General features: G+C 38.1%; 1 protein-coding gene across 3 annotated transcripts in view; it reads right to left on the minus strand.

Moving 5' to 3' along the window:
• Positions 1 to 21,059, minus strand: part of LOC149023707 (RAP release 2, galactose-binding-like domain protein, putative (DUF1997)) — a 46,652-nt gene that overhangs the window by 19,290 nt on the left and 6,303 nt on the right. Inside the window, exons 4-7 of one of the 3 annotated variants that reach the window (XM_089144208.1) lie at positions 13,644 to 13,726; positions 13,416 to 13,532; positions 1,531 to 1,591; positions 847 to 1,204 (exon numbers count right to left, since the gene is read on the minus strand). In XM_089144208.1, coding sequence (XP_089000334.1) covers positions 1,188 to 1,204; positions 1,531 to 1,591; positions 13,416 to 13,532; positions 13,644 to 13,726 — 278 coding nt within the window. In that variant the 3' untranslated portion in view covers positions 847 to 1,187. Of the gene's footprint in view, positions 1 to 846; positions 1,205 to 1,227; positions 1,592 to 13,415; positions 13,533 to 13,643; positions 13,727 to 21,059 lie in introns of those variants that run through there. The other 2 variants (XM_089144209.1, XM_089144210.1) reach the window with 2 other exon arrangements.

The raw sequence follows: 21,059 nt of genomic DNA on the forward strand, positions 1-21,059 counted from the left end.
ATAGTTAGTTTAATAAATTTTGGAACAAAAATATCCTTGTGTCCATTAAACGTGGCCTAGAGAGGGCGAGGGAGGGAGCTGGGATATAAAAAGCGGCAGCTGGAGGAGCTTCGATCTGATGCAGTACATACTCGTGGCCATTCAAACGATTGATTCTAGGGGCTCTACTCGACGATTGATTCTAGGGGCTCCTCATAGCCCATTCCATGGAAAGTATAATTCTAATTTACAAGGTTATTTATGGAGATTAGTTAGTCCTCCTCCCTAAAATACTTCGTTAAAATATTCCATCCTAGCTTGTGCATTGAAATTGCACCAGATAATATTAAAAAATTCTTAATAAATAGAATAACCATGACGCGAAGACAAGTAGACAACCAACTAATTTATTGTTTACGTCATGAAAAAAAATAAAAAATAAGGATTGGATTTAAAGTCCAAAGAACACAAGGGTATTTTTGTCACAAAATTTATTAAACTAACTATTTCTGTTAAGCATGTCATTTTTTCATCATTTCTTGAAACCATAGGGGAGCCATATGCAAAAAGAAAACTTAAACTGGACTAAAAGTGATTTGGACCAAAACTCAGGGTCCAGATGAAAATTACCCATCCAATAAAATGTGATATTTATCCTAACTATTTTATTTGGCATATCAAAAAAAATGTTTTCTTCAGGAAGCAAGAAAAATCTAACTATTCCTAAGGTTTTGCACTCATTCGAGATTTGTATGGGATGGAATTTATATTTCAATAAGCTTTTTTGTCCCATGGCTTGTGTTTGGTTGTCTAAAGAAGGACAGAATAGACAAGGAAAAGGTATCTAGAATCTAGACTAGAAAAAGAAAATGATATGATAGAAATAAACAAGGAAATAGAAAATCTGTAATTATTTGGTTAAGATAGAAAAGAAAATAGAAAAAAAAGAAGAAAACTGATAAAAATGTAAACATACATAACCAAGGCAAAAGGGGAGGATTTGAGAAAAAAGGAGATGGCCTGGTCACACGTACAGATTCTGGAATTGAAAATTTTCAAAATAGAAACTTCCAAGTTCTCTTACCAACCTAATGCATAAAAATTTAAAGAAGACAGACATTGTTGTTTTGTTTCTATTCTATCTTTCGACAACCAAACACAGCCTTGAATTATTTCCAGCAGATGCGCACCCAAAGATCCGGGAAGACCTATAATGCCATAGTACCTAAATAAATTGAGCCAAAAACAGATGTCAATACAAGTGTTTGAAGGTCAATTTTTGTCCATTGCAAAGCCACACTTTAGCCTTCAGCATACAAACAAACAAAACCACCATTTCTAAAAGGATAATTATCCATTGATACTATAAGTGAGCATCTCCATCCTTTAGAGGGTGGAATCCTTCCATGGAAAGCAGAAGCGAAAAACATACATTTTGAAAGAAAGGATTTGCAGGAAAAGCGTTCTTATCATACAGGTTAATTGATGTATGTCATGCCCAAATGCTAAAGTACTGAAATAGCAGAGATTCATGTTAGTATCAAATCGCACCAGTCCCAACAGGCTGCCTTGAAGTGTCACCTGAAGCCCAAGCCTGATAATCCTTGACTAGCTGAAGAACCAATTAAAGAAAACAAAAATGTCAATGAGTATGCCAGATGAAAGAACCAACACTTGTATCATCTCAAGTAGGATTTGTCCACAGGACCAATCTGAACAGTCATTGAACAAATCAAGACAAATAGATTTTGGGTCTAAATGATATCCACATTATAAACCAATCCAAGGATGAAGATAATTTCCTAACACAAAGAATTGTAAGTAATTCATCCCAAAAAAAAAAAAAGGGAATTGTAAGTAGGGACCATTATTTCCTAACAAAGAGAGCCTAAAAGAAGTGGTCGCCTACTTGGATAGAAATGGTAAATGAATGCAGGGTGCTGAAACATGGGTGCAATAATGGAACCTTCCAATAATGAAAAACTAGAGACAGATTCCAAGGGAGATGTCAAATTAAATCTCAAGTCCCAAAACATTCAGAAACTTAAAACTATCAAAGGTACCAGAAGCTTGCCAGAGAGTCACTCTTCAAACAATTTCTGAAGTGTTCAGTTGCACTAATGGACTTTGATCTGCAATACCTATTGTTCATCTTCATACATACCAAGTTTCTCAAGGATAATTGATTTGGTAACAAAAATAAATTGTTGTAAAATGGACAAAAGTCAATAGCAACTTTCTTCAGCCCACAGTTACTGATGTATACAAGAGTAATGACAGATAATATTTTAATTTGTTCACCAAGCATCATTTTCTGAAGGTGATTCTCTAACTGGTTTAAATCATCCCATCTAGTTGGTGATAATGTGAAACAGCTCCACTTTGGTTGAGGAGCTTAATCGATGGTGATTTGCTACATCAGACTCAGTAGGGCTGCAATAGGGTCGGGCTGGGCTGGGTTGGGCCAGGCTTTTGCAATCCCAAGCCCAACCCTATATATTCTAATCTGAGCCCATTCTTGCCCGACCCTAGTTCAGAGCCTAGGATTATTGTCCCTAGCCCTAAAGCCTACAAGGCCAAGACAAGCCCATTCCCGCCCTGATTGGCCCTAATTGGGCCAAGTCGGGATGGGTTGGTCCTGATTGGTCCTATCCTGGCCCTGTCCCCTGGTCCCAAACCCTGATTGGCCCTGTCTCTAACTCAAATTGGCCCTCTCCTGGCCCCGACCCCGATTGGCCCTATTATTGGCCCTAGTCCTGATTGGCCTTGTCCTAGCCTTAATTGGCCCTATCCTTGGTCCTAAAATATCAAATGTAAATTCATAAAAATTCTTAATGTACCCCTTTTTAGGCCCTACCAACATAATATTTTTCAAAAGACTAATGGCCTTTAAGATGTATCCCCATTTTTTCCAAATTTGATTCTAAAAAAATCCACATTTAATTGAATTAGAAATTTATTATAAGTAACTCATAGTTATTTACATAAATTTTATAACAAAAATATTGAATGTTGCTCAACGTGTAAATGACTAAGCGAATAATTGAAATCCGTTTTCGAATCTGCATTCGCATCCGCTTAAGGGTATCCGAATCCGTTTGATCATTAATAGGATGTGGATATGGTAATACCCTTCAAGACTGATTATTATCCAATTAAATTACTTATTTAAAATTATTTATTCTTTTATAAATTTTTTACTTAAGATAAGTGATTTTTTTTTTTTTGGATTTTCTATTGAAATAAATATTAAAGTTGTTAAATTCTTAAATTCCAAACACATATCAGGGAAATAAAATGATAAAGATGTCAACAAATAGTCCAAAACTTGTATTCAATCTGTATTTATACCCATTTAGATTTTAGAGAAATAGTGAAATCCATATTTTCTAGGGTTTTCTAATTTGCTATTCGATGAAAATTAGGATTATTATATGTAAGCTCGAAGGGAAAAAGAACAAGAATTGTCTCGATTCTCAATTTCTAAGACAGTGGTCAAACTTCACTCTAGTCTGTCTTTCCCCCAAGTTTCTCTCTCCCTCTCTCTTTTTTGTTCTGTTTTCTTCTGTGCTTTTTCTCCAGCGACAAAGAGTTGAAATTTATCATGAAAGAGAACCAAGTAGAGAGAAGAATTGTAATTAATTCTAGACATATTTGAAAACCAAGTCAATTGTAGAGAAGGTCACATATAAAGTCTTTTGTAAACTTAGAAACATTAGAATTCAAAAGGGATCTGATAAAATGAAAAGATTATCTTCAAAGTCAAGCACTTAAGCCATAGGTATGTTTGTTTTCATTCACAACTGTTGAACAAATTGATATCCTTATTCAACAAAAAAATCCATATTCAAAACCTTGTTAACAAGCAAATCAACGATAATCTAGTATTCTACAAAAAAAAAAAAATCCGTAGTTAAAGAAAATGATATTTTAGTTACAAACATAGCTATCTGTCCTTAATAAATTTTTTTTGAAATATCACATTGGAGGCAAAAGAAAGATGTCAATATACATGATGAGAAGTTGGGGTGTAGATTTGTTAAATATTAATTTTTTATATACTAGTTTTTATTACTTATGAAATATTCTCTTGCTTTGTCCAAAAAGAACAAAAAAAAAATTTTGGGAACTTATATTAATGTTAATAAGAAGATTAGGGTAAAAATCTAATACATGATCAGGATCAAATTAACATTAAGACTAGGGCCAAAATTAGGGTCAGGATTACTATATTAATTCTGTCTTACTATATTAAGACCGGGCAAAAATCAGATGGATGCTTACTATATTGGTAATGAGGTTATAATTTATTTTTGTTAATTTTCTACAAAACATGATCATGTTTTTAAAATTTGACACGTGTCAAGTATCCACCAATGTGGATTATAATTAATTCTTCTCCATGTGGGTGGAAGATCATCAGGGCCAGGATCAAGGCCAAAATCAGGGCAAAAATCAAGGGCTTAGATCAGGGCCAGGATCAAGGCCAACAAATTAGGGCTAATAAAGGCCAAAATGGGCCAAAATCAAGCCCAAATTAGGGGGTCGGGGTAAAAATCGGGCCGGATCAAGATGGGGCATAATCAGGGTAAATATCAAGGCTAGAATCAGGGCCATAATCAAGGCCAAAATCAGGTCCAAAATCAAGGCCCAAATTAGGGCTTGGGTCAGGGTAAAAATCAGGGACGGGTCAAGATGGGTCACGCTGGTCAAAGAGTAATCCCAGGCCCACCCTGGCCCTAGTTCATGGCCAAAATCTTTAGCCCAAGCCTTGTTCGGGCTCAGGGCAGGTCAAGGCCGCCAGGGCCAAACTTGCACCCCTAAACTCGGTGGTGCCATTAACCAAGTCAAGAAACATACTCAACGCTAACTTGCTTATTATTATATCAAACTTATTCATATCATCAACTATCTTAAGTATAATGGGTGAAGATCAAAGCTAATCACTGCAAGCCAATATGGGAACAAATGCATCTCAAAAAATTTACTTATAAAATAGACCTTTGAAACCAAACAGAAATATGCTAGATACAGTGTCAAACTAGACTCTAAAACCTGGTTTGGTACAATAAATTAAGAGAAAACTGTAATATTGTATCTTGCCCAGTGTATGGACCACTTGATTGGTTTGAACACCTATGCAAACTCTATATTCACCATAAAACATGTAATGAGTACATGAGTTATTGATAAAATGCCTCAAATAATATGAAATGGCTGAATGAGGAAAACAAGTTACAAGAAAGGGGTGGGGTTGCCTTAAGCAGGGTGTTCATGTCACCAACACACACAAAACACAGATCGTACTTTCTGTTGCAGCAACAAGGTATCAGAGCGAATTTCCATCCGCCTCTGTGCATCATTCCACATTTACTCATTCTGATTTGCAAAGACACAAAGGGATTGTTGCTATCCTATAATGGTTGAAGAGTGGTTTAGGCATCTTCATCTACCTGTTGGTCTCTCCTCCCACCAGTTAGACTTCTAAGATAGAGTCCAACAATGACCAAGTTTATCTCTTTATCATAACCTTCCAAAACATTGAATTGGGACAGATTGACAGTCCCAGTGCATCACAGAGAGTGTGAATCAGCGACCATTAAAAATCCTACTGATACTATGGTACCTCTGGAAACAACATGCCACAAACTAATCAGAAAGAGCTGACACAAGCAGGGCTTTCTATATGGTCCAGCAAAAATTCCTACCTCCATCGAGCAATGTCTGTAATCAGGTCTTTGTATTTTATTCACTACGCCACTAACGTTTCAGTTGCTATGACCACCCAGGAAAACCAACCCCATCAATGGTTCTTGTACTCAGGAACCCTAAGCGCCACAACCAACAAACTATCAAGCACCCACTCAACAGAGATTACAATTATAATAAAAATCACAAACCTAACCCTGAATATATCAACAAACACAGAATTTCAGCAATCAACAATCCTATAAAAAGGAAATAGGCTTTGTTAGGTGTCCTGTCAACTTCCATAAATAACTACAGCCAAGAAGAACTTGAAATGTTAACGTTGTGGGGTGAATATGCTACAAAAGAAGGAAGTGAACTACTAGAGACTACATCGGAATTTAAGGCTTGGTTCTCCTCACAGATTCACCTTCTTGCAGCAATAGATGGTGAAACCTCGTTCTCTCTGTATTTCTCTCTCACCACCATTCAACCTTGCAGGCTTGCAGCGCAGGATGACCTTACACTCTCCTCTCTAATTAGGATTTTCTTCTTCTTCTTCTTCTGGCAATACAAATAATTGCCAAAAGACCCCACAAATAGACAACGACAAGATGCTGTAGTCAGCCAGTCATGCCCTTTTGCCATTGAAATTGAAAGACATAGCATCAACATCAGAAAGCCCCACAACAACATTGATCTATAAAACTGATTTGTAAAACAGAATTATTTATACACCCCTAACCATTTTCCTGCTTCACCTGACACAAACCATGGTGATATTGATGTCCACCGTACCCATAGAAGTGTCCAAAAGAATATTGACAATGCCAAATACATTGGGCATAATAGTTGAATTTCATGTGAATCATTCAATATCCACAGAATGCTACATCTTCCCTTCACTGAGAATTCTCCTGGCCCACAAAATATACATCATTAGTTCATTACAATGTAATGACTCAGCTATGACCAGTAATGACCCATGCAATGATAAAGCACTTAATTCTGATACCGGTTTTCACCAGCCAGAAATTAAGATTATCCAGGTTTTAACCATATGTTGAAACCTGGTAATTTCTCCAAAAACAACTCAAAAGGTATGAGGGTATAAAACAGATGGAAGAGATCGAGACTAGTACCAATAAAGAATGTCTGCCACATCTGATTCCTCCTTTCCTGGCCAAGCCACGAAGACCACTGCCCCCCCCCCCCAAAAAAAAAAAAAAAAAACCCTTGGGCCCTCTCACGGAGGGGGGGGGGAGATAGAGGCCCCATTAGAACACAAAAGGGATGTACACAAACCCACCATGTCCTATACAAAGGCATATTGATGCAGACCCAATTCGGTTCTTTTTTCTAAGAACTGGCCTAGGCTTGGGACATATAGGTGGCCTTCATTGGGTGGGTTTCTTTTATAATCGACCAACTTAATGGACCTAAAAGATGGGTACAATGGTTGAGCACAAAAATTTCCTAAGTTTTAATTTTTGTCTAGTCCTCATTAGATTTTTTTTTCCCTCAAGCCTTAGAGTGCTTGTGTGTACGTGCATAGCCACTGCAACTATCGGTTACCAACTTTAGTCAGAGAAGATCCAAGAGTTGAGTATTATATTGAAGTTCTTTGTGAAATCAAGCCAAATCCTTGCTATAGCTGAATACACAGACTTCAAGAAGCCATTCCAAAGTTTCATAAGGCCCCTCATCCAAGTATTTGGTAACCTATGCTCCATTCCCCTTCTCGTATCACTTTTTTTTTACTTTTCTTGAATTTTCTTGCATTTTTGGACTTTTCAAGAGACCCAAAATTCAAGGTCAAATCTACATCAATCTAACCGTTAGATCTATCCCACACTTTAGGTACATTATCCTTCCAACCCTAGTGACCTTACATCCTAGCTTGACCCCATTCTCACCATCCACTTTCGATATATATATATTCGTCCTTCCTAAAATGCTCAAAACAAAAACCTTCATATCTTCTAATGTAACCACCCAAACCATCATATCCCCATATTATTACTTATATTCCCTCCCAAGCTTCAACCCATTCTGACTGCTATAGACCCCAATTTTCCATCTCAAGGAATTTATCCCATATCCAGGGAACGAAAGTTCACTCCAGTTTGCTGGTTCGCTACCTAGCGAACTGGGCGAACTAGCAAAATCTCGCAGAAAATTTGCCCAAATATCGGCAGATTTCGACCCCCCATTTCGGGGGGTATTTTTTGTCATTTTGGGCTGAAACTCGGTGTCCACCCTAACTTGATGCTAATAAACACACTAGAATGGCTGGTCTTGCCTAAAACCTCACCCAAATTGGTGTTCTTGATCGGCACATACCCAACTGTATATGAGTAAAACTGGAATTTTATAACATTATTTTAAACAATTAAACCAACATAAATATGCACAAGGACAATAAAGTGATAAACATCATTATAAAATACTAGTATACAAATACAACTAAGTATACTTGTGCAGGCACCACATGTATCATGTTAATACTCAATACCAAGTACTATGCCTTGGTGGATCCATCAACTCTGTGTCCTGTGATACTGTGGTACAAGGCCCAAAGGCTACAAGCATGAGCTTCTCCTCCATTATTTTTTGGAAGTCACTGCATGCCATCTCATGCTGATGGTTATTGACGTACAGAGAAACCAAAGCTCTATAATTGGCATCATCTAGGATGCAAAACTACTCCCATCAAGGGGATAATGTGAACGGAGATATGGAATAGAGTCAATAAACCCTGGTGGGTGTCGTGGTGCTGGTGGTGGTTCATATGGTGGTAGGATTATATGATCCAAATGAAATCAATACGCTATCTTTAACATAGCAGTCATCTCCAAGCCAAATGGAGGATGATGACCCCAACCATCATAACCCCCATAAGTAGATGTGAAGATCCGTCACTATACCCATAGTAGTACGCACTCCTAGAAGACGGGTATGTACCATTGTGTCTATAAGCAGAAGGGACACCATAACCATAAGCCCCATAGCCATAAGCAGATGTGGAACCTACAGACTCCTCCAAGCTCATGGACCTCATCGCTCCCGACAAGCTGTCCGTAGAATCGAAATGGTCGTATGAGCCATACAATTGAATATCGTCACTATAACCATAGTCATACGGCCCATACCCATGCATGTGCTACTGCTCCCCCCAATGACCCTCCCCCTCCCTAGTCGAGTGTAACTCGTAGACGACCAAGATAAAACTCACCACCATGATTGTCATCCTGGGTGGCATGCGTGTACTGAGTCTCTCCAGTGTATCTCTCTGGGGGATGTTATGTCTCTGATAATGGAACATGTAATCACTCATGTATTCCTCCACTACCACCACGAAGATTGTCTTCATCATCATCATCATCCCCCGAGTCTGACTGGGACTGGGAACAAAGTGTCACCTGGATCATCCTCATGCGTGTCAGGCCCCACCATCCAATCCTCATCCGCAATGGCAGCAGCCGCCTGTACATGTGTCTGCCCCTCTTAAGATGCCATGTACTCATCTACATCAACTCCCGCAGCTTGAGCAATAATAGGGTCTGGCCTAACTTTAGGCTAGTCTAACACTAGCTCACCCCTGTCCAATAACCAATCAGTGAGGGGATGCTACTCATTTGCATTGACCTAGAAGATATTGTAGAGCTAATGTCCCTATCCATCTCATGGTTAGCATATATACCCTGACATGCTCTAACTTCAGCCTCATATTGTAGTGTCAATACACGAGGTCATTCAGGTGCTGACTTCCCAACCTGTTCCTCCTCTTGGAATGAGTTATGCCAAATGTACTCCAGTTCCTCTCACACCCAAAGGCAGAGCAAGTCTGGGAGAGGATCTTCATTGTCACTCTCAGAGGTTCTCTGCATTGCCCCCATACAAAACCCACCACTCACAACTGCATTATCACAAATAAATTAAATTTATACTTTATGCTTAACAAAAAATCCTACTAATATAGTTCTATACTTATATGTAAAATGTAATAATAATATAATAATCATGCATCTAACCTGGATGATAATTTTGTTGGTTATGTACAGCAGCATCTGAACCAAAGGCCCCCAGTGCATCCCTAAACATCTTGATCTACAATCATTTGTATTAATGGTTAGCTAAATTCTTTCACAAATAAAAAGCAAGTACTAAGTTCTAACCTCCATATGGCAATTTGACTAGACTACTAGGTTCGGCTCCAACTTCGAGATAACTTGCATAACGGCATTGAGCAGGTCTAACCTCAACCCCAAATTTTCACTATACTGATATTTGGGATTAAGATAATAGGTTGCACTATTCACAAACTCACAGTTAGAGACTTAAACCTGTCATTGAATGAATTATTAATATCTACTACAAGTAACAAATTAATAAACAACATTAATTACTTATGCCCATCTAGTGTGCACAATATTCAGGTAAGCAGGGCAAAACCTCTAGGGTTAGCTCTTTGGATGCTATCTTCATTCACTCAAGGGTTGCATAAATGTGAGGCATTGTGGGCCCCCTCAAGGAGGAATCAACCATACACAAGACCTTATTTATGGGATCCAAGGTCTCGAGCACAATTGTCACATTCTTACAAAACTCATCAGACGAGATCGTCGTCAGTGCGGTGCGCCCACTACTTGAACTAAATTATCACAACACATTAAGTTAGTAATAAATACTACATACTAGATATTCATAGTATAAATGTATAATAACCTGTTAAATCAAATAGTAGAGAGAAAAAAACACTTACTTGGATCCAACCAATGAGAACCACTCCTATGATGCGAACATAGATCTCAGGCCCGCCTTCGGATTCAGAATACTGCTGAGGGCGACGAAATTCATGGCAAATCTCGTTGGACCGGGTCGCACTAACTCACCCTTGCATGCTCGCCTCATCATATTCAAAGCAGCGGTTTGATTATGGATGATTAGTTACCTGCCTAGCCCTCTCCACTGTGCTCTGGATAATACTAATCTTACCGATCTCCTTTAACATAAGGATGATACAATGCACTGCGCAGGGTGTCCAATAGAGATTATATCCAGGTGTATTCATCAATACCTCACATGCTTTCTTGAAGTAGGAGTCGAGCCGGGCAACAATCTGCCACCACATTATTTTTCCCAACCTCATCATCACATCCTGCAGGAGTCCAAGTATATACTTGTGGTCTTTTGTTTGCCCAGTAGCATTCACAGATTTCAAAAAAATGGTCCTCATGTCACAATACACTATAAAGTTGATGAAAGACTTTCTTGTCGAGTCGGCCCATCCATCACACATAATGGTGCATCCATATGACCCCCACATTGATCTCAAACCACCGATGTACTCCTACAACTCCTCCTTCTACTCAGTCAATAAGGTGGTCATCACCTCTTTAGGGTGGGAACCAGCATATCCAGGACATGTCTCTATAATAGTGCCAATCATATTCTTGTAATAAGGACCCTGTATTGTGTTTGCTAGAACCGAATTGTAGTACATCCACTTCACCATTGCCTTCTTCACCTTCTTAGCCATCCCTTTCCATGCACCTGTAATCTTGGGTTGTTTGGCCCCCTACCTTCTGAAAATATCAAGATCCTGCTCTAGGATAGGATCCATCCTCTGTGGATAGTCACGTGGTCCTTGTAGATCTGATATAGAAGTGGCCCTCTGACTCTGTGATCGGCTGAACATACCAAGTATACCACCCCTATCCCTAGATCCAGATGCTCCAACCCCATATCCAGATGCTCCAGCCCCTGATCCTGATGTTCCAGCCCCTGCAGCCCCAGAGGGACTAGCTCCTGTAAATCTAACTCTGGCCCTCTCCTGCTCCTGGTACTGCATCTCCCTGCTCTCAGCCATCGCCCGACTAATGTCCCTCTCCTCCTGCTCTCTGATATCAACGAGATCAACATCTCGATCAGAATCTGAATCAACTCTATAAGATGATGGTGCCCGCACCGCCTCATCAAATGTAGCATTCACCCTCCTCTTCTCTTGTTTCTTCTTCCCCTTTTCTTTATCCATCCCTCTAATTGCCTTCACTATATCAGCATGCACCTCAGTGCACATGGCCACATCTTTTATATTGCCAATGATGTGAGCTTTAAACCTATTAATGTCGCCTGAGTTCAACTATTTACCACAGAAGTTGCATTTTGTCCTACTATTGTTGCCATCAATAGCAAAACATTTCTGCCATACAGGATCAGACCCTCCCCTTCACTGCAGCTCCATATGGCTATCTCCCTGTCCCCGGCCTTTTTGTCCTCCCTATGAACCTACTCCTCTCCCATTGCTAGACATAATAACTGTTGCATCAAAAATGATTACACAAGCAATTAAACAATACCAAAATAATATTTTCTACAAAATGAATATTTAAATTTTTTCGACAAAAGAAAAGATTGTCATATCAAAACCGACAATGGAACCACATGAGCAGCACTTGAAAATACTTATATAGCTATTCCATAATTTTCTATAATTTTCCAAATAGTTTCCCTTATTTGTTCCTAATTTTTTTCTCTTTTTTCCACAATTATTTATATTTTATATTAAAATTAATAATTTTCAAAAAATAAAATATTATTTATTAGGTCAAAAAATTATTCCGACTCCCTCAGTGTGTAGAAAGGCCTATGGAGATCCAAATATATTTTTTTCAATCATGATACAACACATATATCATGCAAAAAGTAAGCATTTAAAATGTAGAAAAAAACATTTTTTTATGCCCAAAAATAAATAAATAAATTACTTGGCAAAAAAAATTCTGACCCCGTGAGTTTGAAGGTCGGCCTACTGTGTTTAACATATATTAATTTCATACCCATCCAACAACATTATAGCATGCATTTTGAAGAAAAAAATAGTTTGGAGAACAATAGTTACTTCTCAGATGAAAAACTCTACAAAACATCCAAATCTGTGTGAAATCCCGTTTGATCGTCGCAAACAATGCTACACCCATCAAGAATGAAGCGAGACCTATAGTTTTATGTCAAAGATCGAACGAAAATATGGCAAGAATGCCAAGAAATAGGAGAGAGAAGCTATGGGGGAGGTTTGGAGAAAAGAGAGAAAATCCCACAAAATTGAAGGGATAATTCACAAGAAATTCGAACGGTTATATGCCAAGAAATAGGAGAGAGAAAGTATGGTGAATTTCCTGCTTATATCGCCATTTTTCGAACGGTTGAAAATTCGACCATTCGGAGGTAAATAGTAAAATATCGCCGAAAAATCGACAATATCTCACAACCTCGAATTTTGGCATGCTTTTCGGTTCGCCTTTCACCAAAACGGCCGAAATTAGGCGAAATGTTGTACCATGCCCATATATCCTACGTGACGGGCTACATATTCTTGATATCCTATGTATCGTTTAAGATAGTATGAATTTCAACCATAGAGCCCTAACTTAACCTTTTTTAAACCCAAAAACGAAACCTATTCATCCCATATGACTTGGTTCTCTTAACATCTTGGAAGAACTGGCCCACATTCATTCTAGGCTATATCACACACACACACACACATATATATATATGAGAACCATGGTGCAGCAGAGATTAACCAAGTTACACTCCATTTGGCCAACGTAGAATGTATGCAGTCCAAATGGGAGCAGATACTGATTAAAACCGCAGAAGCAACAAGCAAGAACTTCAGTTTCCAAAGAAATGCACAAGAAAACTCGCAAAAACTATGATTAAATAAATAAATCTAGCAAAACCTGTGCCATAAATCGGGGAAGCATAATCCGTAGTATTTGTTCAAGGACTTGGGTTCCAGTCGATTTGATCACTTCCACAGGAATTGCTCGAAATGCAAAAGGTATCTCTAAAGTAACCTGAATGCCATATAAATATAAATCAGTTAAAGTAATAAATCACGGATATTCCTGTTGTTTATAGAAGTGGATGCACACCAGGTCTTAACTTTCAACTGGAAAGGAAGTCACCTCAATAACTGCATCTGAAGTGAGAAGCTGAACTGAAGAGTTACGCTGATCACGAGCACATGATATTTGATTCACCATGGAAGCTGCACGCACACCAAATCAATGTCAAAGCGCTCCTGTGAAAGACATTATGTAGTAAAATTCAGCCATCTAGAACCCAAAACCTATCAAATGCTATAATCGAGAGAAAGAAGCTCCTTATGTAAACTTAGCAAAACCAAAGAATATCCAACAGACTGAAGTAATGTTACCAATACAATAAACTCTTTTATAATTAGAATTCAAGGTTAAACATAAAAAATGGAAATATATAGATAAATGATACAAAATTTAAAAGAAAAATCAACATAAGGACTTTATAAGCATCTATTCACCAAGACCCAGCAAACCAACCAGCTTGTCACACTGCTAAACTAGCACACTAGAAACATTTGTTTGAGGGTTTGTCTTGGTTTGAGGTCCATGGGAACATGATCTTCTGTACCAGGGCATTATGTCTTTGTCCAAGTATTTAATTTTCTTATTTCTTACTATCCCCATTGTAATTAGACTTTCAAGTTCATATCGCAATTAGAATTTAGGCTTAGTTAAAGTATTTTGTTATTTTTTTCTTTGTTTCCTCTTTCTTTCCCGTGAATCTTTCTTTGTGTCAATTGTTCCTAGTTCCCAACCCCAAGCGCCTTTCCTTTTTTCTTTTCCTTTTGTTCCCTTGTTACCCATAGTTCTTTTCTGTTTTCCAGTCCCCCCCCCCCCCTGGTTACTCATCCTTCTTTTTTATTTTTCAGTTCCTTTTGTTCCCTTGTTACACAAATATTTTTGTGTTCCTTTGTCTTTCTTAACCATCGTTTTGCAGCCCCATTGGAACCAGTAGATAAACGTATTTCCTTGTCTCTCATTAGTTATTTCCTATTCCAATTCCTTTCTTTTTGCAGTAAGATCACTAAAATAATTTTCTAAGGTTTCTTTACCTTATTATTTGCCAAATTTCTTGTTAGAAATCAGGTCTTGCCTAGGACAGCAAAAAAAAAAATTTTTTTTTTTTTTTTTTGGGGGGGGGGGGGGTAGGTATTCTTAATTGAATTAGTATTAAAATGCCATGATCCCTATCCCCATGTTTCCCTATTTGATTCTAGCTTAGTTATGTTTATTAGTTTAGGACTGAAGTTGTTCTCATGTTTAATCAGATTAGGACTGCTGCAGTTTCCCCTTTTATTTATTACCTACCATGAATAGTTGTCTAACCTAAAAGTCTAGGAACCAGCATTGTAGGTCCCCTGAGCTGCATCACCACACAATGCATAACTCCAAGGCTAGACCCACATCAAGTCCCTAATCAGATATGTTCTCATCTGGATGGTGGTCCTCATACTCAGGCTCCTGAGTATCACCCTGCTCTAAATCCTCATGGTCTTGCCCTCCAACATAAATTTCTGTTGGGGCATTCCCTAGCAACATGTCCAAATCCTTGGCATTTAAAACATTGGAGCTGGCCAGTTTTTATGGGGAGAGCTCCCAAAATGACTTTACCCTTGTTGTCATTGGATGGTGTGGGTTATCAGGGGTCTTCGAGAATTGGATGTGTTAGGGGTAGACCTTCGTAAACTAGGTTCACATACTGGAAGCTCTTCTTTTGAGGAAAAGTCCTCATTGGTGACTCAAGTTCTAGAGAGATCCTAAAAGCTTGAGGGAAATCTTGTACCAGGTTGGGTGCAAGCCATGATCAAATATCTAAGTTAAGTCCAACAATGAACCCAGAAAGTGTCTGCTCAACATTCTCACGAGTACAGCTCCTAATCTTGAGTTCATCGAATTTGGATATGTACTCAAGTGTTGTTGATTTCCCCTGCTTCAGGGTGTGCATATCATTCAACAAGTTCAACCTATAGGTGATAGGTAAGAACTACCTCTTATGTAGTTAAGCCTTTCTTGCATCTCAGTCACTGGCTCAAGTCCTAGACTGGTCTTCTGCCCAAAAATCTTGGGCAGCTCCACTAAGTTCAATTTTAGCAAAACTAGAGCAAACCTTTTCAGACAAATCATAAAATCGAAGTGCCTATCCATTTGCCTAATTCAATCTAGTAGGACTTTTGACACCTATAACATCAAAAGATGGGGCCTCTACTTTGCTACCCTCCTAATGTCAAACCCTTTATTGTAGGGGTCCAAATCATCATTATACATGTAGGTTGCATGGTACACGTTGGACCAAGGTGCTCATGTGCTCCATGACCTCTACCTCACCCATTACCATGGAAATTATCCCCAATCCCATCAAGACCTTCAAACGGGTTGTCAAAGTTCTGGAAGACATATTGAAAGTTTCCATTCTTAGGTCCATGGCCTTGAACAGTATGTTTTATGTTGAGAAAATCAATTGTAGTAGAATGACTTAATCAATCAATGTAGTCTCAAGCCCTCTATTTATAATAAGGTGGAAAGAGGACTATTACATAAATACCCTTACTTGGGTAGCAAGAAATAGAAAATTGCACGAACCAAAATTCTAACAGAATTGAACTCCTAGTAGAACTCAATCAGCACTCCTCCTCAAGCTAAGGCATAAATATTAGTCATGCCTAATTTGCCTACAATGGGAAGGAAATCTCCTTCCTTCAAACCCTTAGTGAAAATATTTCCCACTTGGTCTCCGAACCTCACAAAACTCCGCCAGTGTTTTGCTGCCGGTCCCAAGCCCGGGTAAAGGAGGAGGGTTGGTGCGTTAGGTCGGCAGCCGGCACCGGAAAAAATCTAGCCAAACCTTTTTTCATGGATTCAACCTTATATGATAAAAGCTATGCTAGGGCGTTCCCCGACAAAAGAAGCGACGCGCTACACTATGGCCCGGGTGTAGTGATAAGTGGGCAAGGGTTAGCTAGGGCGTCCCCTGTAAGTGACGCGTCGCATCGGCGCCCGGATGAGGTGATAAGTAGGCAAGGGTTCCCGCGCCATGGATGAGTGCGGGTAAAGAAGCTAGTCCATAAGCGTAGGATTAGATTGGCATCTTGGAACATAGGATCTTTAACTGGTAAGAGCTTAGAATTGATTGATGTTATGAGGAGAAGAAGGATTAATGTAGCTTGCATCCAAGAGACTAGATGGAGTGGTAAAAAAGCCAAAGAGTTGGATCACTTTAAACTTTGGTATATTGGGGATAAAACAAATAAAAATGGAGTGGGTATAATAGTGGATAAAGATTTAAAAAATGATGTGGTGGATGTTAAAAGAGTGGGTGATAGGATTATTGCTATCAAGCTTGTAATGGAGAAAGAATGCATAAATATAATTTGTGCATATGCACCTCAAGTAGGATTAGATGAAAGTCTAAAGCTAGAATTTTGGGAAAATATGGATGGATTAATGCAAGGAATTCGTCAAGGAGAAAAGATTATCATAGGAGGTGATTTAAATGGACATATTGGAAAAGATCAAAGAGGATATGAGAGTGTTCATGGAGGATATGGTTTTGGAGAAAGGAATGAGGAGGGGATTTCAATTTTGGATTTTGCTACTGCTTTTGATCTATCTATATTAAATACTTACTTCAAAAAGAGAGATGAACATTTAATTATTTTCAAAAGTGGACAGCATAGAAGCCAAATAGATTTCTTCCTAACTAGAAGGACTGATAGATTGTTGTGCAAGGATTGCAAGGTGATACCGGGGGAAAGCTTAACTGCACAACATAGACTAATGGTCTTGGATATGTGCTTAGTCCCAAGAACACATAAAAGGTCCAAGGTAAACTATCCCAAAATAAGATGGTGGAATTTGTAAGGAGAGTACTCTAAATCCTTCGTTAATGAAGTAGTCAAACAAGGAAAATGGGATTTTAAAGGGGATACCAATGCAATGTGGAATGAGATGGCTATGTGTATTAAGAAGGTGGCTAAAGATGTTCTAGGTGAATCAAAAGGAAAGATCCATTCTTATAGAGAGACGTGGTGGTGGGATAGTGAGGTTCAAGCTGCCATTAGGAATAAAATAGCTAGTTTTAAGACATGGCAAAGAACTAAAGATGTTGAGGATCTTCATAGGTATAGGTTGGATAGAAATGAAGCTAAGAAAATTGCAGGAAAAGCAAAGGAAAGGAAGTATAAAGAGTTATATAATAAGTTGGGCACAAAGGAAGGGGGGAAATCTATTTATAAGATAGCTAAGATGAGGGATAGGAAGAGTAGAGACCTTGACCATGTTAGATGTATTAAAAAAGGAGATGGTAAAGTATTAGTTTGTGAGGAGGATATTAAGAAAAGATGGGAAACCTATTTCTCTAGTTTACTAAATGAGCATTCTTCAAGCACTTATGTTTCAGACGATTACACTTTTCACCAAGGCACCAATGATCTTATATTGCCTAGAAATTAATATATGTTTAACTTAGGACTATGATCTATGATTGTGTTTAGTTAAACTTTATCTTTTTATTATTTGCTACCATTTTTTCATTTTCTGATTTTAATAATTATTTTATAAAATTATGTATTTTTATTTTATGTATATATGATATATAGGCTCCAACTTAATGTATGTGAGACACCATCACTTGATCTAGTCAGTCATTTTATTTGTTGACTTGTTGTATATGTAACCATTCTACCAAATAATTAATATATGCTGATGATTCTATGCCTATATGCAATACAGTTTGCACTTGTCGGAACCAGTCATTTGTTAGTATACTAGAATGATAAATTTTCAATGATTTTTTTTTTTTGGGGCAAAATATAAGTTCTATTGTGTTTATTATGCTTGAAATAGGTAGTATGCAAGAATCCAAATCATTTTGAGTCCATATGAGGCCTGAAATTGAAGTTCCAATTTCTAGAAAAAAGTGTCCAGTTTCGACCAAAATTGCGACCGAAACTGATTTTATTTGTTTCTAGATTGTTAGGGATCTAAATTGAATGTAACCTGTTTGGAAACTTTTCCTAAACATAATATTGTAATTGATCCATACAATCTATCTTGAAGGGGAGATCAATGATTCCGCAGGTTCTCTTCTCTTCTTCAAACACAATAAAAAAGCTGGAAAAAATAGAAGAGGTGGTCAGATGAGAGGGGGAGAGAGAAGAGTTGACGAGAAGAAATGAAGTGGAGAAGAGAACCTATAGAATTGCAGATCTCCCTTTAGGCATAGATTATATAGATCATTTACAATATTATGTTTACGAAAAGTTTCCCAGATAGGTTACAATCAATATAGATATTCTCCCTAACAATCTAGAAACAAATAAAATCAAATCTATCCCACATATCTTTCCTAAAATAACCACAAGACTATTGACCAAGATACGATCATAAATATCCTGCAATATCTTGCTGACCAAATAACACAAAAATATTATTCTAATTCCATTGTTTAACAAAAATGGAGGAAAAAAAATTACCTCCTGGTTCTTGATGGGGCTGTAAAACAATGGTTAGGAAAAATATCAATAACAATGGGAGGGATAAAATATATACAGTGAGACCAAGGTAAACCATAACTATTAAAATTATGGAGGGGAAAGCAAAGGAACACTAAAAATATTTTATGGGTAACAAAAGAACGAAAGGAAAAGGAACGCAAAGGAACTTGGGGTTGGGAACTAGGTAAGACAACACAAAACGAGGACAGCAAAGGTTGTGCTAGATTGAAGAAAAAAGGGAAAGAAACCAGAAAAAATAAATGAAGGCATTAAGGCAGTAAGGTCGGCCTGACAGAAAGAATGAGAGAAACAAGAAAGAAAATAAAATAAAGGCAGTAGAATCCGCCAAACAGAGAAAGAATGAAAAGAAACAGTATAAAGAACAAAAGAAGAAGGAAAGAAAAGAGAAAGAAGGCAGTAGAGGACTGCCAAACAGAAGGGGGAGATACCTATTCACGCAAGAAAGAGAAAAGAGAAGAGGAAGAAACTTTCCGAGAGAGAGAAAAGTGTTCACACCACAAGAGAGAGGGTCTTCCAAGCAAGGAAGTCTTTTCTTTTCTTTTTTTATTCATTCAATCAATGATTGATTCACAAACACAAGGCTTTAAATAACAGATTTTAATCCATCCCAACACTACAACTGAATTCTCAAGAAAACCCTAAATAACTCTACCCAAATTTAATATTTTGGGGCAAAATTTGGAACCCCCAAAGTACAGTTAAATAGATATAACTCATGGGCTAATTGGCTAAATATAACCAATGGATCAACCTAAACCCAAGTACCTTTAGATAACTCAAAGTTGAACCAATAACGAACCTTACCATCCCACTAAAACAAATAGAAAGACTTCATAAAATTGACTTTGGGCAGTACTCCTCATCAAAAACCATAGGACTCTGGCAATTCGGTAACCTTTGAACTCGTTGTCCACCCACATAGGTGCGAGCGCGGGCTAATCTATATGCTGGCATTGCTGATCGACTCAAAACTCACATAAGACTGATGTCCTCATCATGTACAAGACAAGCTCATTGTTTCCTTCCATTATCGACTACAGGGAAAGAATAATGTTGGAAAATGACATGTCAGCATTTTGCCACATCGGCTTCCATTGATTTTGATAATAACAAACATGAAACTTGAATTCACCATGTTTTGATGATAACAAACATGAATTAGAATTCACTATGGAAAAACATGTAAATAACATGTATATGAATGAGTGTTTATTTTACTATTAATTATCATTCATATCTTCCAATCATTCATGTGTTTATCATCATCAAAAAGGGGGAGATTGTTGGAAAATGCCATGTCAGCATTTGCCACATCAGCCTCTATTGGTAATGATGATAATAAACCTGAATTACTAATGGCTATATTGAGTTATGATGTTTTAGTTCAAGATGAGAACAAGTGGACCAACTCCAAGTCAAAGCCATATGCAAGTCAAAGCCAAGATCATGCCAAGATAGACATGAAGATGGACATGAAGTCTAAGTCAAGATGACCATGCCAAGATGGACATGAAGACCGTTGCACAAAATCAAGTCGAAGATCAAGTCGAAGATCAAGACTTAGGCTGAATTAGGGCTTAGGACACTCTCTCATAAACATTCATGTAAATGCATCAATTATATGTAATTCATATTACTAGAGTGACCTAGGACATGTTAGTGAGGTGTACAATGCTTAGGGTTGACCAAAAAAGTCCAAAAACCCAAGCCATGTCCAAGCCCCAACTTAATTCAGCAAAACAGGGCTCAGACGGATGACCGTCTGGGCAGACGGATGCCCGTCTGGTTCAGCATTTCTGTGTTTTCAATCACAGAAGGCCAGACGGATGACCGTTTGGGCAGCCGGACGTCCGTCTGGCCCTGACTTAGCCAATAACGGCTAGTTTGCAACGGCTCTTTTCTGAGACGGATGTCCGTCTGGTGTAAAAACAGCCTATAACGGGTAGTTTAACAGCTCTTTTCAGACGGACGTCCGTCTGGGCTGAAA

This window comes from Hakea prostrata, chromosome 2, assembly GCF_041222555.1.
Source record: "Hakea prostrata isolate BN-2017 chromosome 2, UWA_Hpros_2, whole genome shotgun sequence".
Taxonomy (NCBI): domain Eukaryota; kingdom Viridiplantae; phylum Streptophyta; class Magnoliopsida; order Proteales; family Proteaceae; genus Hakea; species Hakea prostrata.